Source organism: Crocuta crocuta, unplaced genomic scaffold (assembly GCF_008692635.1).
Source record: "Crocuta crocuta isolate KB4526 unplaced genomic scaffold, BGI_CrCroc_1.0 scaffold168, whole genome shotgun sequence".
NCBI lineage: Eukaryota > Metazoa > Chordata > Mammalia > Carnivora > Hyaenidae > Crocuta > Crocuta crocuta.
The window spans coordinates 4,886,144-4,911,532 of NW_027532591.1; the positions used below are offsets into that span (position 1 = coordinate 4,886,144).

Here is a 25,389-nt window from a genome sequence, read left to right on the forward strand (position 1 = left end):
AGCTCCTTTTAGTCTAAATGCACCGTGGTGTCTTTCCTCTGAGGTTTTACACATGTTGTCCCCCTAATTAGACCAGTTAAGCTCCCCTTTCCTGAACTGGTTCACCCCACACATCTTTCTGGTGTCTGGAAGATACTTTCTCCTGGAAACCTTCTTTCACATGCTCTTTCTCCTTCCTTCATCTAGACTAAGACTTACTGACATGATTTCCCATAGAACTATCTGTGTATGCAAATATTAGAGAAGGATAGAGCTTTTGTTTATTGTGTAAGGAACAGTGAGAAATTCAGTGTGGTTGAAGTATAGGGTACGTGGCTCAACCAAGAAATATTTGTGGAATGAATGATTGAATGAATACCTGAAAGAACTATATAATTTCACCCAGGAAGGTGAACTATCCCTATCACATTCCCCTTATCTTTACCTGGTTTTCTGCTCATTGTTCAAAATGTCCTTTTGTCCTAGAATCCTTTCCTGACAACTCCCCCCTGTTCTTCCAGTCTGAGTCAAGTGCTTACTACTCTGTTGTGCCTTTCTGGGATCAGTGAAGTCAGGAGACAGACTCTAGAGTTTTGATGTTGCTGCTCTCTGGATCAAAGCCCACTAATTGAAACTCCATATATGAAAGTGGATGAAACCTTCAAGATTATCCCTTTTCTCACAGGGAACTGGTCTCCCAGCCTTATACGTTTTGTTTGTTGCTGAAGCACCTACTCCATGGAAGGGTTTGATAGGAAGGGCAGCGATGTTACCCATGGACTCCTGGATCTCTCCACCTGATGACCTGTGGACACCCCAAATTCACTTCATCCAAAATCAAAATACTGGAAAGGTCTTGGGTTTTTGAATCAGAAAAACCTAGGTTTAGCTCTGCACTTTACTTGTTATGTGGACATTGGGCAAGTTATTTCAAATCTCTGAACCTTAGTTTCCTCAACTGAGAGCCCAAAGATTTTGGAATAGGGGAGTGCTATGGTCTGTGCTTGTTTTAGAAAGATCCCTCCTGCAGCTGTGTGGGGGATGGGCTGGGGGGGCAAAACCAGAGGCAGTTCAGAGGCTGCTGAATAGAAGTGTTTTTAATTACCTCAGCCTCGGCCTCCATTGCACACTCTCCACTGTGACCCCAGAGCCAACCTCATGCTGTTGCCTAGCAACTCACCTGCATCACCCAGGGATCTGAAGCTGGGGCCCCACTGACGATGGGGAAATGGCTAGTTTAATTACAAAGTCTCAGGGGAATCATGCATCCGTTCATTCCTCAAATATTCACTGGGCTCCCACCAAGTGCCAGACCCTGGGCTAGGTATTGAAGATTTAGAGATTAATAAAACACTGTCTCTTTCCTCAGAAAACTCATAATGTAACAGAACGGATAACCAAATGACCTATGATGAGTGAAAGAAGCTACATAGAAAAAGACATATTGTTTGGTCACAAGCTGTCACTGAAGAGTATTTAAACAAAGGAGAACCATGATCAGATTTTTGTGTGAGAACAATTATTCTGGTCTCTGTGGAAAATTGCATTGGATTGGATGGGGAGAGAGTGGAGGCAGGGAGACCAAGAAGAAACCTGCTCCAGGAGTCCAAATGAAAGATGCTGAAGCCTAGAGGATAGAAGGTAAGGAGAGGAAGGGAATTTTTTAGAAATCAATGACACCTGGGTACGTGGGTGGCTCAGTTGGTTGAGTGTCCAACTCTTGATTTTGTTCGGTTCAAGTCATGATCCCAGGGTTGTGGGATTGAGCCCAGCATTGGGCTCCATGCTGAGCATGAAGCCTGCTTAAGATTCTTTCTCTTTCTCTATACCTCTCTGCCCCTCTCCCTAGCTCTTCTGCTCGCTCTGTCTCTCACTCTCAAAAAAAAAAAAAAAAAAGAGCCTGGGTGGCTCAGTAGGTTAAGCATCTGACTTCAGCTCAGGTCATGATCTTACAGTTAATAAGGTCAAGGCCCACGTTGGGCTCTGTGCTGACAGCTCACACTCTGTCTCTCAAAAATAAAATAAATGTTAGAAAAAAGAAAGAAATCAACAACACCTATCTGCTTTCCATTTTACATATGCTGCTAGAAATAAAATTCCCAAAAAGATAGAGATCATTGTATTTTATTTTATTTAAGTTTATTTATTTATTTTTGAGAGAGAGAGAAAGAGGGAAAGCAAGCATGAGTGGGATATGGGCAGAGAGACAGGGAGAGAGAGAATCTCAAGCAGGCTCTACACTGTCAGCACAGAGCCCAATGCAAGGCTCAAACCCACAAACCATGAGATCATGTCCTGAGCAGAAACCAAGAATCTGACACTTAACTGACTGAGCCATCCAGGCAACCCTATTCTATTTTATTTTATTTTTAAACTTTAAGTGCAGATAGTTAAACATATTACTCCGTTCTCTTCTTTTGTTTGGTTTTTGTTTTTGTTTTTTTTAAATATTTTTTTATTTATTTCTAGGAGAGAGAGAGAGAGACAGCGTGAGCAGGGGAGGGTCAGAGAGAGAGGGAGTCACAGACTGAAACAGGCTCCAGGCTCTGAGCTGACAGTCAGCACAGAGCCCGACGCGGGGCTCGAACCCACGAACCACGAGACCATGACCTAAGCGAAAGTCGGACGCTTAACCGACTAAGCCACCCAGGCGCCCCTCCGTTCTCTTCTTTTGAAGGCCTATCTCTTGTTTTATTTATTTATTCATTCATTCATTTATTCTCTTTTTTTAAACGTAATCTCTACACCCAACACAGGGCTTGAATTCATGACCCCAAGATCAAGAATTGCATGCTCTATGAACTGAGCCAGCCAGATGTCCCTATTGATTCTCTTTTACCCCCTTTCCTCTCCCCACCCCTGCAGGTAACTCTTTAAAGTGTTGATTGTGCAACTGCTTTATATTGTTCTTATAAAATGTGTCTTTTCTGTTTTTTTTTAAATTTTTTAAAAAAATGTTTATTTATTTTTGAGAGAGAGCATGGGTGGGGGAGGGGCAGAGAGAGAGGGAGACACAGAATCTGAAGCAGCCTCCAGGCTCTGAGCAAGCTGTCAGCACAGAGCCTGACACAGGGCTCGAACCCATGAACCATGAGATCATGATCTGAGCCGAAGTCAGACACTTAACCAACTGAGCCATCCAGGTGCCCCCAAAAATGTCCGTTTTCATATTGTTCTCACACATTTTACATTTATGTAAATGGTATTCGATTATGTATCTCGCTGTGTATCTTACTTTTGCATAACACGGTATATTTTTCAAGATCTACCCCTGCTGCTATGTGTATCTTTCGTTTGTTGACTCTAACTGCATGCTAGGATTTTACAATTGGATTGACAATACAATACCATAGAAAGTGCTCTACCATGGAACTGAGGAACGTCAGCTATAACCTCTGCATCCCTACCAACTTGTCATGTGAACTTGCATAAGTCCCTTCCCCTAGTTGAGTCTTAGCTTCCTTACTTCTAAAATTAGAGGTTCCTTTTACCTCCAATTTCCATTCAATCTCTCATTTTATACACAGGAAACTCTAGTCCAGAGTGTGTGACTTGATCAAGGTCACAAAACAGTTATCAATAGTTTAGCCTATTTATTGAGTACCAGGTATGGTGTTAAGTGCTTTGGATATACAAATAAATAAGCCCTGCTTAGAACCTACTCCCAGGGCCTTTAAACAGAGCTGTGCTAATTTTCCAAGAGCAGGTGCAGAGATAGCCTGTGGGCACCAGTCAGAAGTAGTAGAGATATTAATAGGACATAGCTTCAGATAGAATCTAAGGCAGCACCTCCACTACCCTAGTCAGGCCCCACAGCATTCCTGACCTCAAGAAAAGGAAAGAGGTTGGGTATATAGCTTCCTATTTGTTAAGGTTATTTATTGCCATAGCATTTTCCAATAACTGATTTAAGAAAAAGTGCTCTTATCTGTCTGTATGCCTAATATTATACAGCAGTAATTGCAGAATAAATAAAATGTTATTTATTAAATAAATATTTAATTTTTATATTAAATTTTTATATTAAATAGATTTTATATTAAATAAATATTTAATTTTAATTTATAAATTAAATATTTATTTATTTACTTATTAAAGTTTTTTTTTAAGTTTATTTATTTGTTTTTGAGAGAGAAAGACAGTGAGCACAAGCTCAGGAGGGGCAGTGAGACAGGGAGAAAGAGAGAATCCCAAGCAGACTCAGCGCTGTCCGCACAAAGCCTTGATTGCAGGGCTAAAACTCACCAACCACAAGATCATAACCTTAGCTGAAACCAAGAGTCGGACAGTCAACTGACTGAGCCACCCAGGCACCACTAAAATTTTATATTTTGCTTTTAAAAAACGTTTTTGTTGTTGAACAATAAAACAGGTACTGTTGATTATGTATACTGTGCTAGACACCAAGCACTTGGCACGTATTACTTGGCTTAATCTTCATTACAGTCCCATGAGGTAGGGGGTACTATTATTATCCATATTTTAAAAGATAGGGAGGGGTGGCTGGGTGGCTCAGTCGGTTGAGCATCTGACTTCAGCTCAGGCCATGATCTCATGGTTTGTGGGTTTGAGTCCTGCATTGGGTTCTGTGCTGAACGCTTGCTCAGAGCCTGGAGCCTGCTTCAGATTCTGTACTTTTCCCTCTGCCCCGCCCCCACTCACACTCTGTCTCACTCTGTCTCCCAAAAATAAATAAATGTAAAAAAAAAATTTTTTTTTAAAGGTAGGGAAACAGAAGTACAGAGAGATTACTTGTCCTAGGTCGCTGGATTTCAAGAATTGTGAATGCATTTCACAGTAGAAACAGTTTATGTTGCAATCTGGATCGCGCATACCTGTTTCACAATACTACACTAACCCTTACTATATGTCACCTACTCTTATATTTCTATTCAATTCCTTTTCTTCCCCCATGCTGGTCTATGACCTATTAATGGTCTGCAACTTGCAGATTGAAAACAATACCGTAGGCGATATATATACCACAATCCTAACAAAATTACACAAAATGTGAAGTCAATCACACTCTGTAATGTGAACTTTCATGTCCTGAGCACCTGCTCTGTATCAGATTCCATGCTGCAGGTTAAAGACATGATCTTACCCTAAAAGCACTGAGACACTCCTCAAGGAAACACAGGTAGGTAGGCAATGACAACACAGCAGTGGTTCTCAATCCTGGCTGCATCTTAGAATCACCTGGAGGATGTTTAAAAAGCACTAATGTTGAGGACCTATTCCCAGACTTTCTGACTCAACTGATCTGGAATGGGACTAGACAGCAATATTTTTTAAAAACTCCCCAGGTGATTCTAAGGTGCAGCCAGGATTGCAATACGGCATTACTATGTTAAAGGGAAGCTTAGAATAGGCACTCCTAGCTACCTAAAGATGTTGAGAGGGGCAGCTGGCTGGCTCAGCCAGTGAAGCATGTAACTCTAGATCTTCAGGGTTGTGGGTTCGAGCCCCAGGTTGGGTGTAGAGATTACTAAAAAATAAAACTGAAAAAGGGCATCTGGGTGGCTCAGTTGGTTGAACGTCCAACTTGATTTCAGCTCAGGTCCGGATCTCAGGGTTGTGGGATCAAACCTCACATCAGGCTTCATGCTCCAAGTGTGGAGCCTGCCTGAGATTCTCTCTTTCTCTCTCTCTCCTTGTGCCCCTCTCCCCTGCTTACCTCTCTCTAAAATAAAAAAATTAGGGGCGCCTGGGTGGCTTAGTCGGTTGAGCGTCCGATCTCGCGGTTCGTGGGTTCGGGCCCCGCGTCGGGCTCTGTGCTGACTGCCAGCTCAGAGCCTGGAGCCTGTTTCAGAGTCTGTGTCTCCCTCTCTCTCTGACCCTCCCCTGTTCACGCTGTCTCTCTCTCTCTCTCTCCTGGAAATAAATAAATTTAAAAAATAAATAAATTAATTAAATTAAATTAAATTAAAAAATTAAAAATAAAAATAATTTTTAAACCAATGTTGAGAAAATCATCCTTTGAGTTGGGTTTGTGTGCTGGATACCTTCTGTTTGGCTTTTGGAACCACTGTCCACCTACTGTCTGCCTAGTACACCGAACCTGTGGAGACTAAGTCCATTGGCTCCTTTGCTCTCTGGTTTCCACTTTCCACTTAGGTGTGGGCCAACACCCATGCACAGGATTGGTGACAGGGAGGGCTGGATAATTAATTTCCTGGCTACTTCCTGCAAGTTTCGCTTGTGNCTTTGTTTTGTTTTTTTCTAAGTTTTTTTTTTTAAATTTATTTTGAGAGAGCGAGAGCGAGAGCGAGCGAGCAAGTGCACGGACAAGAGAGGAACAGAGAGAGAGAATCCCAAGCAAGCTCTGCACTGTCAGCACAGAACCCAACCTGGCTCCATGCTGGACTCCATGTGGCGCTCCACCCCCAGAACGGTGACCTCATGACTTGAGCTGAAGTCAATGCTTACCCTACTGAGACACCCAGGTGCCCTTTTTGAAAATAAGTGTCCCTTTCACGATGGCTTGATGAACAGTACTCTTCCAGTTTCTGTAGTCTCTCCTCCCTCTACCCGCCCTTTCAGGTCAAGGGGTGTAACAGCTCACATAGTTCTTGAACTATCCCTTGTCTTCCTCTATACTCCACCCACATGTTTGAAACTAGTCCCTTTGTAAATAAACCTTTGTCTAATTGTCCTAATCTGAGTGTGTCATCTGTTTCCTATTGAGACTCTGACTGATAAAGCCTGGAAGCAGGATGGGAACTTGCTAGAAGGATAAGGAAGGGAGAAGAAATGGCAGTGGGAGCAGCATGAGTAGTACCAAAAATGCATGAAAATACTGTATTTTTGTTTGATTCTCTTAATTGGTTAAAGACAAATTGCTAAGTCCAATGTTCAGTTCTCAGTCCTAATCTTGATTTATCAGCAGCATTTGGCTAGTATAACTGCTTGGTAAAACAAAACAAAAAATTTAAAATTTAAAAATTAGGGGTACCTAGGTGGCTCAGTCAGTGGAGTGTCTGACTTTGGCTCAGGTCATGATCTCACAGTTTGTGGGTTCGATCCCTGCATCAGGCTCTGTGTTGACAGCTCAGAACCTGGAGCCTGCTTCCGAGTCTATGTCTCCCTCTCTCTGCCCTCCCTGCCTCACACTCTGTCTGTATCCGTCTCTCAAAATTAAAAAAACATTAAAACAAAAAATTTTTAATAACTAAAATTTAAAAATTAAACAAAAAAAATATATAAATAAATAAATAATAACTCTATCTTGGAACAAATTCGTCACTTGGCCTCCATGATACTGCACTCTATTGATTTCTGTTCTTCTAGCTACTCTGTTAAGTCTCCTCTTCTGGTTCTCTCCCACTTTCCTGATGTCTTCTTCATCTCCCTGATGCTGAATGTTGGAGTCCCAAGAACTGTTCTCAGTTCTCCTGTCTATCTACACCAACTTTCCATCACTATTCAGTATCCTGGCTTTAAACACTCCATATACTGTCCACTCCCAAATTTATATCTTTAACCTAGAGCTTTCCTCCACATCCAGATTGAGATATGCAACCTAACTAGAGAAAGGAGTAGTGTCTGGGGCTGGCTTCTAGAGCCAGTTGTTATTTTTTCAGGAATTTGTCCAGTCTCTTGTTAAACACAGCCATTACTAAAAATTAAATTATGTAAACTTAAAATTAAATAAATTATATTAAAAGGTAAATTTTAAAACTCATAACTTTCTAATTTATATTTTATTATTTTTTATGCTCTTGGTGTTATTTACATCTATTCTTTCTGTATTGTGGAAATACTATATAATGGTGTAGTATTCTTTTTTTTTAATATTTTTATTTATTTCTAGGAGAGAGAGAGAAAGACAGAGTAGGTAGGGGAGGGTCAGAGAGAGAGGGAGACACAGACTCTGAAATAGGCTCCAGGCTCTGAGCTGGCAGTCAGCACAGAGCCGGACGCGGGGCTGGAACCCACGAACCGCGAGATCATGACCTAAGCGAAAGTCGGACGCTCAACCGACTAAGCCACCCAGGCGCCCCAATGGTGTAGTATTCTTATATCTTTTCCTAACTCCACATTCAGTGACATTATGTTGGTAGCTCCAAAACCAGCCACAGTGAGAGTATTACTGCAGAAATTGGCAAAATGTTACCAGAGTTTGACCTATTACTACGTTGATTGCCTAAACTTAAGAAACTGATATAAAACATTTTAATAATGCAGATTAAATTTAGATTGCACTGTGGCTGTAGCTATTACACTGTAAATAACATAACAAAATTGAGGAACTATTCTTCCAGTATTGAAAAACTACTATCTGAGTCAGCAAAGCAATCATTTGTGTCATTGACTAGTGAAGTCTTTATAGTTTCACTTTCATCTTAGTATTTTGTTTTTGTTTGTTTGTTTGTTTATTTTTAAGTTGGCTCTACACCCACTGTGGGGCTTGAACTCATGACCCTGACATCAAGAACCACATGCTCTACTGACTGAGCCAGCCAGGTGGCCCTCATCTTACTGTTAATGTGAACAAATAGCAACCAATATTCACCTTGGCACTATACTTTTAAATTGCAATTTTTATTTTAATTCCACTATAGTTAACATACAGTGTTATATCAGTTTCAGGTGTACAATATAGTGATTCACCAATTCTATACATTCATCATGTAAGTGTACTCTTTTTTTTTTTTAATAGTTTATTGTCAAATTAGTTTCCACATAACACTCAGTGCTTATCCCCACAATCCCATTCACCTATTTCACCCCTTCACCCACCCACCTACCCTCTGGTGATCATCTGTTTGTTCTCTGTAGTTAAGAGTCTGTTTTATGGAAAGAGCCTAAGTGTCCATCAACAGATGAATGGATCAAGAAGATGTGGTTTATCTATACCATGGAATACTACATGGCAATGAGAAACAATGAAATCTGGCCATGTGTAGCAACATGGATGGACCTTGAGGGTGTTATGCTGAGCGAAATAAGTCAGGCAGAGAAGGACAAATATCATATGTTTGCACGTATAGGAGGATTAGGAGGAACTTGACGGAGGACCAAGGGGGAGAAGAAGGGCGGAAATGGTGGGGGAAAGGGAGAGAAGCAAACCATGAGAGACTCTTGAATGCTGACAAAAACTGAGGACTGATGGATGTGGGGGGAGGGGGGGATGGGCATGGAGGAGGACACTTGTGGGGATGAGCACTGAGTGTTATGTGGAAACTAATTTGACAATAAACTATTTAAAAAAAAAAAAAGAGTCTGTTTTGGGGGCTCTTTGTTTTTCTTGTTTGTTTGTTTTGTTTTTAAATTCCACATATGAGTGAAATGATGTGATATTTGTCTTACTCTGTGACTTATTTCACTTAGCATTATACTCTATAGAGGTCATTGTCGTTGCACATCCTTGCAAAAGGCAAGATTTCATTCTTTTTTATGGCTGAAACTTGAAACTGTACTTGTTCAGGAATTGCCACAGATTAGCTACCATTAGCTGGCCACAGATACAATTTGGCAGAAATCGTCAGGCTCTGTCAGTAGAGCCTGTGACTCTTGATCTTGGGGTCATGAAGTCAAGCCCTATGTTGGATGTAGAGATTACTTAAAGCACACACACACACACACACACACACACACACACACACTTGGCAAAAATCAAAGCACTCTGTTACAATAAATTTGCCATATGGATTTATTGTTTTTAATGTTTATTTATTTTTTGAGAGCAAGAAAGTGGAGGCAAGCAGGGGGCAGATCTGATGTATGTTCCACCCTGATAGCAGAGAGCCCAATGTGGGGCTTGCACTCACAAACCACAGCCGCCAAGGCTCACCTGTGATAGAAAGTATTATATGAAGTAGTCTTCCCTTTCCAAGTTTTTGCCTTCTGTATTTTCACTTATCTTGGGTCAAAGGCAGTCTAGGAAAAGAGAGTCCTCCTTTTTTTTATTTTTAATTTTTTAAAATGTTTATTTATTTGAGAGAGAAGGAGACAGAATCGGAAGCAGGCTCCAGGCTCTGAGCTGTCAGCACAGAGCCCTACGTGGGGCTCAAAATCAGGAACCACAAGATCATAGGGCTCGAACTCACAAACAATGAGATCATGACCTGACCTGAAGTCGGACACTTAACTGAGCCACCCAGGCACCCTAGACAGTTCTCCTTTGGATGTATCATCAAAAGGTCAATTATTGCCTAATGCTACATCACAAATGCCTACTTGTTCACCTCACCTTCTCTCATCCTATAGGCCTGTTATTATCTCACATAATCACAAGAAGGGTGAAACGGGAATTTCTGCTACCTTCATTTTGACCTCAGTCTGTACTTTCACATATTGATTAAGTTCTTCTTTCCAGCTTATCTTTCTCTTTTTTTTTTTTCTTAAATTTCTGAGAGAGAGAGAGACAGCGTGAGCAGGGGAGGGCCAGAGAGAGAGGGAGACACAGAATCTGAAACAGTCTTCAGGCTCTGAGCTAGCTGTCAGCACAGAGCCCGACACGGGGCTCGAACTCACAATCCATGAGATCATGATCTGACCCGAAGCCGGAAGCTTAACCGACTGAGCCACCCAGGTGCCCCGTTTCCAACTTATCTCTTAACTGAGGCAAAAGACTCTGTGGGCAAAACATCCCAATAGGAACCCAAAATACCCCCTCAAGCAATCAGGACTGCCCTGAGCCAGCAAGACCCCGTGGAGATTGACCTCAAGATAATGATCAACCTGACCTTTACTGACCACCAGCACGTACACACCCACCATTGTGGCACATTTTCCTTATATAAACCTAGAAGTTATTTTCAGCACTTTGGAGACAGTCTTTGAGAGCTGATCCATTGTCTTCCTGGTGTTGGTCTCACTGAAATAAATCCCTTTCCTGTTTCCCCACCACTCTCTGACTTTGGATTCTGTCAGCTGCCAGCGGCTGAACCCGATCTGTGTGGGGACTCTGGAGCCAGGTGCTCTTGCACCCCTGTGCCCTGGTTACAAACACGGTACAAGGTGTTTTGAGAGAGCGAGAAAGACCACATTCGCACAACTTTTATACTATATTGTTACAGCCGTTCTCTTTTATTATTTGCACTTGTTGTTAATCTCTTACTGTGCCTATTTGTAAGTTAAACTCTCTCAGGTATGCATAGGGAAAAACATAGCTTTGTATAGGGTTCAGTACTATCCATGGTTTCAGGCATCTATTGTGGGTCTTGGAACATATCTCTCATAGATAGGGAGAGAACTACTAAATTTTAGTATTTGTGAATCATGTGCCATGCGTCATTTAAATCGGTAAATGTTATAATACACTTAAGTGGGTGTATGCGCACATATGCACACACACACCTTTTTCCCTTGGTGCGACAGTTGTCAGACATTGACCAGCAGACCGCTGCCAGTAAGCCACTCAAACTTAACAGGTCCCAAACTGAGCTCTCGATTTTCCATCCCAAACCAGTTGCCCCTGTAAGGCATCTTCATTTCCATTAATGGCCAAACTTCATTCTTCCAGTTGCTCTGGCCAAAACCTTAAAGCCACCTGCGACATTCAACTATCAGGAAATCCTTTTGCCTCTACTTTCAAAATATATTCAGAATCGCACTACTTTGCACCACCTCCACCGCCATTACTTTTGTGTAAGCCTGCATTTTACTTCACATCGATTATCGCAATAGCCTTCTGACTGGCCTCCTTACTTCAGTATGGTTGTCAGAGTGATTCTGTTGAAATATGAGTTAGAAATGCCGTTCCCCTGCTTAAAACTCTTTTTTTTTTAATTTTTAATGTTTTATTTATTTCTGAGAGAGAGAGAGAGAGACAGCATGAGCAGGGGAGGGGACAGCATGAGCAGGGGAGGGTCAGAGAGAGGGAGACACAGACTCTGAAGCAGGCTCCAGGCTCTGAGCTGTCAGCACAGAGCCCAACGCGGGGCTTGAACTCACAATCTGTGAGATCATGACCTGAGCCAAAGTCGGACGCTCAACCGACTGAGCCACCCAGGCGCCCCTAATGGCTTCACATCTCAGATTCCAAGCCAATGTCTTTACAATGGCCCGTAAGGCCCTGCAGTATGTGCCCCCTCCCATCCTATTACCTCTCTAATGTCATCCCCTGTTACTTTTCCCTCATTCACTCCACTGCAGCTATGCTAGCCTCTTTACTGTTCTCTGCACACATTAAGCATGCTTCTGCCTCAGGGCCTTTGTACTTGCTGTCTCCTCTATCTGGAAAGTTGCTCTTATTTTCCCATTGTTTGCGCTCTTTCGTCAGGTCTTTGCCCAATGCCACTTTCTCAGTGAGGCCTCTTGATCATTCGAATTAAAGTTGCAATCTCTCCCCACCCTACCACTACATTCTCCATCCCTCTTCCCAACTTATCATCATCTAATGTGTTATATGTACGTTTCATATTACCAACTTGTATTATTCTTTCTCCCCCTACTAGAAGGTAAGTTCAAGAATTACTGTCTTTTTTGGTCTGTCTTCTTAACTACTATATTCCTAGCCCTTAAAATGTGTTTTGTAGATAGTAGGTGTTCAATTATCTGATGAATGAACAAAACATTTATAAGTATTCTAAATGCCCATTAGGGGCGCCTGGGTGGCTTAGTCGGTTAAGCGTCCGACTTTCGCTTAGGTCATGATCTCACGGTTCGTGGGTTCGAGCCCCGCGTCGGGCTCTGTGCTGACTGCCAGCTCGGAGCCTGGAGCCTGTTTCAGTCTGTGACTCCCTCTCTCTCTGACCCTCCCCTGCTCACGCTGTCTCTCTCTCTCTCTCTCCTAGAAATAAATAAAACATTAAAAAATAAAATAAAATAAATGCCCATTAAAAGCTTCTTTGAGGTTTTATAGGAGATCCAGGAGTGAGTCCCTCACCCTTCCAGGTGTTCAGCTAAGAACTGTGCGTGTATTTGTCTCCCACTTGTATAGATAGACCATTTGGCAATAGCTGTGCTCTTTCAGAAACACAAAAAAATTCGTAGTGGTCTGAAAATAAAATGACAAAATATACACTGATGGCTAAAATCAGTAGCATCTCATATCAGATTCCAGCATAGACAAATAATGAAAGTCACCAGAAGGTTTACGAAAAATGAATATTTACTGACTAGCTAATGTATGTCAAGGGGACAAAGATAATTCAGATATAGTCCAGCCTGCCCCCAAGGCCACGGAAACAGACAGCTGCACAATATTACCATCAGCCCACCAAGAGGAAAATGAAACTACAAAGGCATCAGAGAAGAGAGAGTGATTTAGTACCACCAGGGGGTGAAATCTGAACTGGGTTCCAAAGCATGAATAGGGGAGAAGGGTAGGCCCCAGAAGAGAAATTTACAAGTGAGAAACACTTCACCTCTAACTTTTTTTTCCCCTGCTGAGTAGAAATGCCTGCCTATCTGGATTTTACAGGAAATAGCTTGGCTGAGCTTGCAAAATTCTGCATGGAGCAGAATTTGAGAACTCGTGGTTATTGGGACATCCAGGGAAAGGCTGAGTGAAAGGGACAGATGGCAGGAAGGGAGATCAACATCTTCACGGGGCAGAGTAAAGGGGGAGCCATTTAATACCAGAGGAGCATCACAGGCTCAAGGCTCCCACGGAGGTGGGGCGGAGGAGGGAGTGGGAAGGCTGGGGGCACTTTATTCCTGCCTTGGCCCTTGTCTGGAGCACCATTTCTCTGTTTTTCCTCTTCTCCTGGTAATGCTGTCTGCTCCTCAAGAGAGAGTCACCTTGGCAGTGTAGAAAGATCGCATGTTCTGAGTTTGAAGGCCTGGATTTAAGTCTCATTAACTGTGTGATTTTGTGCCATCTTCAAAATCTTTGCTCACCACAGCATGGAGAGAGGAGTCCAAGCTCCTAGACTTGGCACTCAAGACCCTTCTCCGTCTGGCCTCTGATGGCTGTTCCCACCTCGTCTATACTCTACTCGTCTCATCTCAACAGCCAAGCTGACTCTTGTGAAGACTCTGCGCCTTCACAGACACTGCTCTCTCAGGCCAACATCTTTGCCCTCCCCTTCCCCAAACTGGAGAATTCCCATTCCTCTTTGAAGATAACAGTTCTAGTGTTACCACCTACAAAAAGACTTTCCTGACTAAGCAGGTTAGCAACTGTCTCTAGGCCTCAAAAATGCACAGTTTCCTTTACTTCAGCATCTAGAACATATGCACTCTTTCTCCTTTCTATCCACTCTCTTTGGAACAGCCAGAGGTATCTTTCCACACCTACACCGTAGGACTCACTGCCACTACCCTGCTTTAAATAACAACAACAAACCACCCTCATTTCTTGGCTTAAAGACCATAATCTTTACTGTGGCCTACCAGGTGCTGTGTGGCCTCACCCCTACCTGCCTCACTACCTTCCCTTCTTACCCTTTGCTCTTTCTGCTCCAGGCAGGATGGCCATCTTTGTTTCTCAATGCACCATGTTTTTCTCTCACTCAGGATCTTTGAACTTGTTTCCTTGTTTCAGCCTGCTCAATTTCTACTTCTTCTTCAGAATGCAGCTCAAACTTTCCTCTGGGAAGCCCTCCTTGCCTGCTTCTACCTTCCCTACCAGGTTAAGTTAGATGGAACTTAACGCAGCAGTAATTATAGACCTATTTATGAATTATTTAATACCTGTCTCCCTTTGGGTAGGGACTATCCTGTCCTGTTCATCACTGCATAAGAGAAACCTAGAGGAGAACCCGGCATAGACCAGGTGCTCAATAAGTCTTCGTTGAATGACTGTTGGAATGCTTAGCCCTTACTACATTACATAAAATCTCCAGTGTACCTGGTTTCTCATGAAAGCGGATTTTGGCTGCCTCCATTTCGACCTCGAATTTTCCAGTTGGGTTCTTTCGTCCACTTTGTCTCTTGGTTCAGGTGGAAAGCAAAGCATCCCTGGGTTTGGGATGTGGGAACCCAAACTGACAGCACAAACACCCTCTCAAACAGTCAGGACTGCGCTGAGCCAGCAAGACCCTGCCTGTGATGGACTCCAAGACAATGATCAACTTGACTGTCACTGCCTATGTGCACGTGCCCGCCCACTTTGGTCCCACACTTTCCTTATATAAACCTGGACGTATTTTTGCCACTTTGGAAACAGTCTTTGAGACGCACTAGCCCATTGTCTTCCCAGTGCTGTCCCCACTGAAATAAATTCTTTTCCTGTTTCACCACCACTTGTCTTTCTGCCTTTGGATTTTGTCAGCAATGACGAACTTGGTCTATCTGGGACTCTTGCAAGCTGCATGCTGGCTACACTGTCACAGCAGCCTGTGAGCTCCTGAAGAAGTTAGTACAGCGTCAGCACCCAGCACCATGCTTGGCATTTTGTGGGGCTCAGCAATGTGGCGCTTAAATGGTGTGTCCAGGGGCGCCTGGGTGGCTCAGTCGGTTAAGCCTCCGACTTTGGCTCAGGTCATGATCTCACAGTTTGTGCATTCAAGCCCCACGTTGGGCTCTGTGCTGACAGCTCGGAGCTTAAAGCCTGGTTCGGATTCTGTGGTCCCCTCTCTCTCCGGCCCTCCCTGCCCACACTGTCTCTCTCTCAAAAATAAGCATTAAAAAGAGTAAATAAAATAAACGGTGCGTCTGTCCTGATGGGATGGAACCCCCAAATGTGAGGTGACCATAGGGTGGAAGTCTGGCACAAGCAGTGAAAGAATTCACCAGAGGCAGAACAAGGCAGCTAGAAGTTTATTGAATACACAGCAAGGGAGCAGCTGGGTGAGCAGCAAACGGACAGTGGGTGGGGGCTGTTATTTTTATTTGTTTCTTTAAGGTTTATTTATCTATTTCGAGGAGGGGAGGAGCAGAGAGAAGGAGAGGGAATCCCGAGCAGGATCTATATCTACACTTTCAGCGTGGAGCTCGATATGGGGCTTGAACTCATGAACAGTGAGAGCATGACCTGAGCCAAAATCAAGAGTTGGATGCTTAACTGAACCACCTTGGCACCCCACATGGAAGCTGTTTTTAAAGGGGGAAGACAAGGAGGTGTGGCCACATACGGAATTTTCCCTTTTTTGGTAACTGTGCCTAGCTGTAAGTAGCTCATTGGTCCGTTAGGGCCCATGGGTATTTTGGGGTGGGTCCCCTGATGAGCCTGTCTGTATTCAGTCAGGTGGTCACCGTGGCCCTTTCCATGTTCCATCCTTCAAGCCTCTTTGTCTAAAAGTGGCCTCAGCAACTACAGGTTTTCTGAGTGTGGGAGACGTTGTAATGGTTGCCCAGATTTCCCCTCAGTAAAGACCTGAGACACCAGCTGCTGGGAGTGCTGTCAGTGGAAAACATTTAACTGTCAGCCCCTCCAGGGACAGGATCCCCTTGGCTCCTGTCACATCCTTTCTCAGATGGCCCCACATCCAAAGACAGGTGTAGCAGGGATATAAAGTCTTGGCCTGGCCATTTTCATTTATCTGGGGACTATTCTGATGGGCCGTTCTAGCTCCAGAGTCCCCATGGGATCAACCAAGACTGTCCTTGGGCCTGCATGGAGATCTGGACTTGTGCCCACTCCTGTTCTCACCCTCCTTTCCACACGTGTTGATCCCAAGGGGGCTCCCTCATAAATTCCTGCACTGCGACCTCTATCTCAGCATCTGCTTCCCCGGAACCCAACCTACAACAGGCCCTCTGTCCTCTCTTCCCTTTCTCTGTGTCATCTTTTTCAGGGAAGGTACACATTCATTCACCTAAAGTTTGTAGGCACCATTCAGCTGACAAAGCGTTTTGATGTGATGTAGGCCAGGAGTAACGGTCAAGAAAGAATTCCTGAGACTTATCAGTGCAAAAAGTGCTCTTATTAAAGCCTGACTCAGGACCCGTGGGCAGAAAGAGCTGCACTGGGATTGTGAAGAGTCACTGATTATACACTTTTTAGTTACTGGGGGTTAAGGATAGCTTAAATCTCCAAGGAATTTGGAAGTAAAGCTTTCAGGATCTTGAGGGGCTAGCTGCTGCTATGATTAGGTTATTTACTACTGCCTAGCAAAACATCAGCCTGGAGACCCTTCAGATGTGCATCAGTGGGCTCTATGCTCAGCAGGTAATTGCAAATTTATCTCAAGGCATGTTTACAGCTATCAGGGAAAGTGACACTAATAAGAGCAAAGCTATAGAGGTAAAGCAATAAAGTCCTCGAGAGAGCTGTAGAAGTGCTACAATCTGTAAGCTTCAGGAATTCTGCCTGGAGACAGAGCAGCACCAAAGTCTGGCATTTGTTTCTTTTCCCCCCATCAGTTTCATCTCCATTTTTTATACTACTCCCGTTCTATATTGCCTAGGTGCGTCAGGAAGGGAGGCTAGCTCCACTGAACTGACGGAGAGGCTGAAGCCCACACAAGTGGCCTGGTCAGCTTAAGGCCCCTGAGCGAATTAAAACCTGAACTCTCAAATCGAATTTTTCACCACTCTTTCCCTACAAGGTCTCTGCATCCTGAAACAAGACGCAGCCTCATTGCAACTGATCGGAATGGTCTCAATAGTCAGAAGCCTGAAACCACGGCTCCGGGATCGCAAACTCGCGCGCAGTCCAACGCTCCCGCGGTGCAGATGGGAAGACTGAGGTCCAGAGCCCCGCACGCCACAGCCACGGGGCAGAAGGCGAGGGGGCGCGTCCTGCCTCGCCGGCCCCCTGGCGCCGGTGCCGCCTCCGCCCGCCCCCACGCTGGGTCCCCTAGCCAGGATTTTGCCCTCGCAGAGCCGCCAGCCCGGGAGCGAGTCATGGTGGGTGCGCTGGTGGCGGCGTGGCTGCTCCTGTCTGCCGCGGCCTGCGCGCAGCGGGAGCAGGACTTCTACGACTTCAAGGCGGTCAACATCCGGGGCAAGCTGGTGTCGCTGGAGAAGTACCGCGGTTCGGTGAGTGTCCGCCCGCGGGGCCGCGGCGCAGCCCGCGCAGGGCCCGTTGCGGGAACCCGAGACCCTGCGGGTGTGGCCCCGAGGGGGCCCCGCAGCCCTGCCCTGGTTCCCACTCCCCCGGGCATTCCCACCGGGGTGCGGCGCCCCCAGATCCTGAGCGGAGTCAGTCCCGCCGACTACGTGGCACGGCCCCCGGCGCGCAGTGAAACCCGAAACTCTCCCAGCCGACGCCGACTTCCCTCTCAGCGAGTCTGGGCTGTGGAATCTGGACTCTCCCAGAGGCTGCGAGCCTCGGCTAGGCCTTTGTCAAGCACCGGTCGAAAGGCAACCCGAGCGTTCTGGCGCCTTTGTCTCTCCCATCCCCAGTTTCCGCTCTGGAACTGGGATTGTTGCTGATACTGAGTGCAGTGAGAAGCCTGTGGAAATGAATATGCAGTGCAGGGGGAGTTAGCAATTAAGGTGCACGGGGACCTTTACACAAATCGTCCTAGAGAGAGGACACGAAGGCCCAGAGGAAAGGTTATACAGCTCTAGAAAGCACAGAGCCTGGAGAGAACTCCCCATCCATCTGTGGGCTTGTCTAGGCAAACTCCTAAGATGGCAGCTCGGGCTGAGATACAAGAGTCATCTAGGCTAACTGCTATCTCATTACCAAGTCTCTCAGAGAGGACGCAGAGAGGAAAAGTGCCTGGGTGAATCTTTGAAATAGGAGTGAGTTTTGGCAAGACCAAAAAGAGCATTCCAGGCAAAGAACTGTTCATACCAAGGCTCAGAGGCAAACAAACAGCAAGAAGTACGGAGGAGGAGTGGGTGGCCTTCAAGCAGATATGCTTGAAGGAGTATAAAGCATGAGGCTGAGTGGTGGAAGATGAGGCTGAAGAGAGTAGGGAGGGACCAAGAGGCGCCTTGAACAGTATATTCAGAGGCCTAGATGTCACACTGTGTATAATGAAGAGCACTCAGAGTCCCATTTCTCAAGATGGCCCTAGGGCCTTGGTGTGGGAAAGGTGACGAGTTGGTAATGAACACATAGGTACAGCATCCAGATGTGGATGGACCACACAAAGATGCTCTTCAGCATTCTTTTCCTGGGAGCAAGTCTTTACTGAAGAAAGTACTTTCTGAACCTTAAAATGCCCAATTACGCTGGGAGTCCTGGGGGCAGTATTCCTTGTCCTGATTGTCCTCCAAGGTATTATGAATTTCAAATGAGAAGACAGTGTGGAAGCTCTTGGTAGAGTGCTCCATACCTGTTTTTGGTGGGCTCCAGCAGGAAACTCATCTAGGACTGAGGACAAAGAGCCAATAAGAGTAGTGTCCATTCCCTGTCAGGCCTCTCCTTCCTTGTAGTGTAGCCTGACAGAGAGCCCCAGGTTTAGCACTTGACTAGCTCTGCTATTCATTCATTCATTCATTCATTCATTCTTTATTATTGTGTACCTACTGTATACTAAGTACTAGGCCAGTCTTTGGGATACAGTGGCAAACAAAGCAGACAAGTTTCCACTTCAATAGAGCTTATATGAAATGGAGAAGAGAGAGGAACAGAACAGGAACAGAAATGAGCAAGGTAATTCCTCGTACAGTGGTAATCGGTGCTAGAATGGAAATAGAACAATGTCTATTTATTTTCAGAAGTAATAAGGCACCCAGGATGTGAAGAACAGAAACCCTGGAGACAAATGACCCAGAGAAGTGACCCCAGAATTCTGAGTGTTTTCATACTCTCGGTTACTAGTAAATCCTAAAAAGCGTGGGAGTGAGAAGCCAAGAAATCAATCAGAAAGAAATTGGAAAAAATTAAAAAAAAAAAAAGAACAAAGTCACACACCTGCTAAAAGATAAGAGTGAGAATTTGAACATAGGCAGTCCAGCTCCAGAGCCCAAGCTCTTAGCTGCCAGGGTTAGAAGGAAACCAGAAATAGTCAGTCCAGGGAAGCTGTAAATGATTCTGTGAGTTAACCCAAGTTAGGGCTACCGCTTAGTCATTCATTCACCTGTAAATAATTACTGGTTCATTATATATATTTTACCACAGTCTTTTTAAAAATTGAAAAAGATTTACTGGCTCCCACTACATGCCTGGCACTGGATCCAGCCCTGGAGACAAAGCCATGAGCAAGATTTGTATAGTTTATGCCCTGAGGCTAACTGGGAAGGCAGTCATTTAGACCAGTGTTGAGTATGGATGAATGGGTGACTACCTGTGAATGTGTTTATCTAAGGTGTGAGCTTATGTACATGTAGGCCTGAGTGTAGCATGTGTGCAAATGATTTATTTGTTTCCTTGCTTCTATGTGCACACCTGAGTCTGTCTCTATGTTTGGATATGCATATATGTAAATTAACTATGTGTATTTGGGTGTGTCTGTCCATCCATATTTTGGTCAGTTTAAGGAGAAGCTTTTTGGTTTCAGGTATGGAACTAGAAGCAGGATTTCCCTCCTTCCAAGGGGGGGCAGACATACAAGACGTGGGTTAAAAATAAACAACTTTTAATGCTCTCATTGCCCAGGGATCCGGCAGAAAAGAAAGAGGAAGACCCCTAATTAAGGAAGAAAGAGAGTTAAGGGTCCCAGTTTCTCAACACCACAGGCAAAATATGACATGTTGACACAAATGGGGGAGGTTGTTCTAATGGTCTGTGGCCCCGTAGAATGGCCCCTTCCTCATCTGGTAGAGTCAGAGTAGGGGAGTTACAGCTCAACGGTTCTCATCGTTCAGCCCAGTAGTTCTCAACTGGGGGTGATTTTGCTCCCCAGGAGACATACAGCAATGTTTGGAGACATTTTTGATTGTCAAAACTAGACATCGGGGTGCCTGGGTGGCTCAATTAGTTAAGCCTACAACTTCAGCTCAGGTCACAATCTCATGGGTCATGGGTTTGAGCCTTGCATTGGGCTCTGCGTTGACAGCTCAGAGCCTGAAACTTGCTTCAGATTCTGTGTCTCCCCCTCTCTCTGACCCTCTCCTGCTCATGCTCATGCTCTCTCAAAAATAAATAAACAGTTAAAAAATTTTTCAAAAAACTAGACATCTTGTGGGTAGAGGCCAGGGATGTTGCTAAACATCCTACAATGAATAGGAAAGCCCCTTCATAATAGAATTATCTGGCCCAGTGGGGCACCTGAGTAGTTCAGTCCATTAAGCACCGACTCTTGATCTCATGGGTCGTGAGATCAAGCCGGGTCTCGGGCTCTGCACTGATAGCTCAGAGCCTGCTTGGGATTTTGTTTCTCTCTCTGCCTCTACCCTCACTCACACTCTCTTGCTCTGTCTCAAAATAAATAAATTTTAAAAAAAAGAATGATCTGGCTCCAAATGTCAATAGTGCTGAGGTTGAAAAACCCTGCCTACCCTGAGCAGTTTGTGCCTGTGCATGTCCAGTGCCCCAAGCTATCTCTGGGAGGTGGCCCTCTTTATGGAACCTGCTAGTATCATCCCAGCTCTTCCAAAAAAGTGGCCAAAGAGACAGAGCTGGGCTGCCCAGACATGGGGTAAGATTTAAGAACTCTTTAACAATGTATAACAGCCTTGGTGCCAAAATTCTAATTGCTGTCTTGTAATCGAGTTCCATCAGCCAGCTTTGTATTTATCACCTAAAGGGTATAAATAAATGCATTTAGTATAAGGTGATAATAAGTTTAAGGATTAGTCTAGTGCTTCAAGAAAGTGATATTTGTGTGCTGGAGGGAGAGGTGCAAAAAGGGATTGCAATGGGGTCATTTTATGAAGAAAACCTATGTCTATCTCTATACCCATGCAGGCAACTGTGTATGTGTGCACACTTACTTATTCATTCAGCGCTTTCTGAGACTTTTCCATATGTCAGGCCGAGAGGTGAAGAGGACATTGCTCCTGTCTTCAGGGTTCACAGTGGGTTTCTTAGAAGGGTTTATTACTCATGTAAAGTGATGAGTGCCAGTTGACTGAGCTAGAAATTAAACCCAGGTCTGACTTTCCATTCCCCCCCGTATTACCTCCTTTTTTGTTTTAATTTTTTTTTATTTTAGCAAGAGCACACACCAGCAGGGGAGAAAGGTTGGGGGGGAGGGTGGCAGAGAGAGAGAGAGAGAGAGAGAGAGGGAGAGAATCTTAAGCAGGCTCCATATGCTCAGCGCAGAGCCCAACATGGGGCTCAATCTCATGATCAAGAGATCATGACCTAAGCCAAAATCAAGAGTTAAACACTTTACCAACTGAGCCATCCAGGTGCCCCCACATTATCTCCTGATGTGAGCTCACCAGTGTGTGTGCCTCTCTGTGTAAATGTGTTGTGCGTGTTTATGGGCATGTGTGATATTTTTGTATCATGGGCATATGCATCCCCATTAATGTATATTGTATGCTTATTCTCATGAACGTTTGTGTATGTGTGTGCACACATATCTGCAAGCCCCTGAACGTTTGATTTCATTTTTGCCTATGTGCATGTGTTCGTGTATTTGTGAGAGCATTGCACATTTATGTATGTATACATTGTGCTCTTGAATATATGAGAAAGCGTTAATTGTTGGGGGGGTCACCATGGGAGCATGTCGGGCGTGTGCAAGTGTATGACTCTTCACTGGGTTGTGTATGTATCCGGGTTTTGTTTTTGCCACCCAGGTGTCCCTGGTGGTGAACGTGGCTAGCGAGTGCGGCTTCACAGACCAGCACTACAGAGCCTTGCAGCAGCTGCAGCGGGACCTGGGGCCCCACCACTTCAATGTGCTTGCCTTCCCCTGCAACCAGTTTGGCCAACAGGAGCCCGATAGCAACAAGGAGATCGAGAGCTTCGCCCGCCGCACCTACAGTGTCTCCTTCCCCATGTTTAGCAAGGTCGCAGTTACCGGCACTGGTGCCCACCCTGCCTTCAAGTACCTGATCCGTGAGTCCTGATCCTTTCCCTCACCTTCCCTCAGCTGGCTGAGGTCATGGCTCCCTGCGTAGCATAAGCTACTTGCTGATCGGGTGACCTGTGCCCCTTTCAGACCCCTGCATATAGGTTCATGGTCTGTTCCAGCACTCATATTTGAAAATGAGCGGAGACGTCTTCCTGCCTGAGAATATCTCTACCCCTGCTGCCTTGAAGTTCTCCCTCAGGGTCACTCTAGCAGACTTCTCTGGGGTCTTGTCTTCATACACAGGGATTTTAAAAGGAGACTGACAGATTTAGTCAACGTGAATTAGTCGAGCTTATGGATTTAGGATGGAGAAACCAAGGGCAGACAGGGGATGCCACATGCCTTGAGAAGGCTGACCAAGATGGCTGACAGGTATCTCCTGTCCTGAGTTAGGGGCAAAGTCTGTAGACCATGGAGGGAACCTTCAGAGCTAAAATACCAGATCTTAATATTTCAGAAATAGGACCCCTCTGCATCCCCAGAAGCCTCAGAACTGCAAAATGAGGTCACGGGCCAACCTTATCATTATGGTACTGTTTCCTTCCTTGGGCCTTTCTCTTCCTTTGGGGGCTCCATTTTTGTCTCTGTGCCATGCTGCTGATTGCCTTCACATCCCTCACTACCAACCCCCACCCATTTTCCTGGAGGAGTAAATGAAAACAGTGTAGCAAACAAAAGATCTCTTACTGCGGCAGATTTAAATTTTATCCTACGGGTCAATCCTAATATTTGCTTTTTATTCCCTTTGTGTTTTTATTAGTACCTTTCCAGTTCCCATAGTTATAGATCAAACTTAACTGTGCTTTAGTAGCAACTGGGGAACTCTTAAAAGTGGTTTAGTCTAAGACCCTACTGAAGCAGGGCCCAAGAATCTGTTTATTTTAAGCACCTCCCCCCACCCCAACCACCAAGATTCAGATGCAACCAGTCCACAGACTAACATTTGGAAACCATTAAGATTTCCTTAGAGAATAGGGTACAGACTATTTAGTAGCTTGAGATCATTAAGAAAGGAGGATCTGACACTGCTTTATCAAGTACTTCACAGAATCCTAAAGCAGAGGTTCTCAACCTTGGGGCCATATTGACATCTCCTAGAGAGCTTTTAAAAAAGTACTGATGCCTGAGGGTGCCTGGGTGGGTTCTGTCAGTTAAGCATCTGACCCTTGGTTTGGGCTTAGGTAATGATCTCACAGTTCATGGGATTGAGGACCCTGCATTGGGCTCTGCACTGACAGCATGGAGCCTGCTTGGGATTCTCTCTCTCCCTCTGCCCCTCTTCCAATTGCACTTTCTCTCAAAATAAATAAATAAACTTAAAAAAAAATTAATGATTCCTGAGTCTTACCATGAGAGATTCTGATTTAAGTAGTCTGGGTTGTGGCCTGGGCATCAGGATTTTAAAAAGCTCTCTAGTTAATTCTAAATAATAGAACAACTTGCTTCAAGGGAAGGATGGACACCGATAGTGGAATTCCAGGAGAGGGGGGCCCCCTGGAAGCACATTTTGCTTTCCTTCTTCCTTTTTCTCTAGAGACTTCTGGGAAGGAGCCCACCTGGAACTTCTGGAAGTACTTAGTGGCCCCAGACGGAAAAGTAGTAGGGGCTTGGGACCCAACTGTGTCGGTGGAGGAGATCAGGCCCCAGATCACAGCACTCGTGAGGAAGCTCATCCTGAAGAAGCGAGAAGACTTATAACCACTTTCTCTTCTCTCCCACTGTCCCATCCCCCCCCCCACACACACACACCTTGGATGGTGACCAAAGCAAACTCAGTTGTGCTCAATGGTGCTCGGAGGGAGGGCCTATGGACTCTCCTTACTCCACTTTTATCCCACCTACCTTTTTATTCCTATGGGAGGAAATATCTAGTATTTTGCATTCGAGTCTTAGAACAATGTATAGGAACTCCTGGCCAATGAGAGCCCTTGACCAGTGACTCACCAGCCAATAAGTACCTCTGGCCCATGAAAACATGTGGCAAATAGAAGTATATCAAGCAATAATCTATAAGATGGGACCAATTCCTACCTCACAGGGCTGTTGTGAGGATGAGGCTGAACGACCTATGAAAGGTGCCGAGGGCAATGCCAGCTCACTAGGAGGCATTCAATAAATGTTTTTAGCATATGAACCAAAAATTAACTTGTAATCTATAAAAACTTGCAACCAACATGAATTTCTAGCCATTGAGAATCCAGGCCAAAGATTTATTTGTTGTTGTAGTTGTTTTCCTCTGTATTATTTTTTTTAATTGAAAAAGTAATGCAAATAGATTGTAAAATAATACAGGATAATATTAAATGAAAATAAAAGTTTCACGGCGCCTGGGTGGCTCGATCTGTTAAGCGTCCAACTTCAGCTCAGGTCATGATCTCACAGTTTATGAGTTCAAGCCCCACACTGGGCTCTGTGCTGACAGCTCAGCCTGGAGCCTGCTTCAGATTCTATCTCCTTCTCTCTCTGCCTCTCCCCCACTTGCACTTTGTCTCTCTCTCAAAAATAAATAAACATTGAAAAAAAATTTTTTTAAATGAAAATATCTCCCTTGTTTTCTGTATCTCACTCCCTGGAGGTAGATAAACACTGTTAGCAATCTGGTACAAAGCCTTCCTAAAATTTTTTTTAACTCAAGCCATTCATTATTGCCCAATTAGAGCTCACTGACCAAAAGTACACTACAATAACAAATAGGTAAAAGATATGA

General features: G+C 44.6%; 1 protein-coding gene across 1 annotated transcript; it reads left to right on the top strand.

Moving 5' to 3' along the window:
* Positions 1-1,211: 1,211 nt before the first annotated feature.
* Positions 1,212-25,008, top strand: GPX7 (glutathione peroxidase 7). The gene is made up of 4 exons (XM_077779807.1): positions 1,212-1,620; positions 17,364-17,796; positions 22,405-22,666; positions 24,217-25,008. Exons 2-4 carry the CDS (start codon positions 17,491-17,493, stop codon positions 24,378-24,380), a joined length of 732 nt encoding a protein of 243 aa, XP_077635933.1. The 5' UTR covers positions 1,212-1,620; positions 17,364-17,490; the 3' UTR covers positions 24,381-25,008.
* Positions 25,009-25,389: the final 381 nt, after the last annotated feature.

What these genes read in the sequence shown, in the direction of transcription:
- GPX7 (XM_077779807.1), top strand. Translation starts at nt 17,491, where the DNA reads ATGGGAAGACTGAGGTCCAGAGCCCCGCACGCCACAGCCACGGGGCAG. An exon ending in TGGAGAAGTACCGCGGTTCG is followed by an intron (nt 17,797 to 22,404) that starts GTGAGTGTCCGC and finishes TTTGCCACCCAG; the next exon opens with GTGTCCCTGGTGGTGAACGT. An exon ending in TGCCTTCAAGTACCTGATCC is followed by an intron (nt 22,667 to 24,216) that starts GTGAGTCCTGAT and finishes CTTTTTCTCTAG; the next exon opens with AGACTTCTGGGAAGGAGCCC.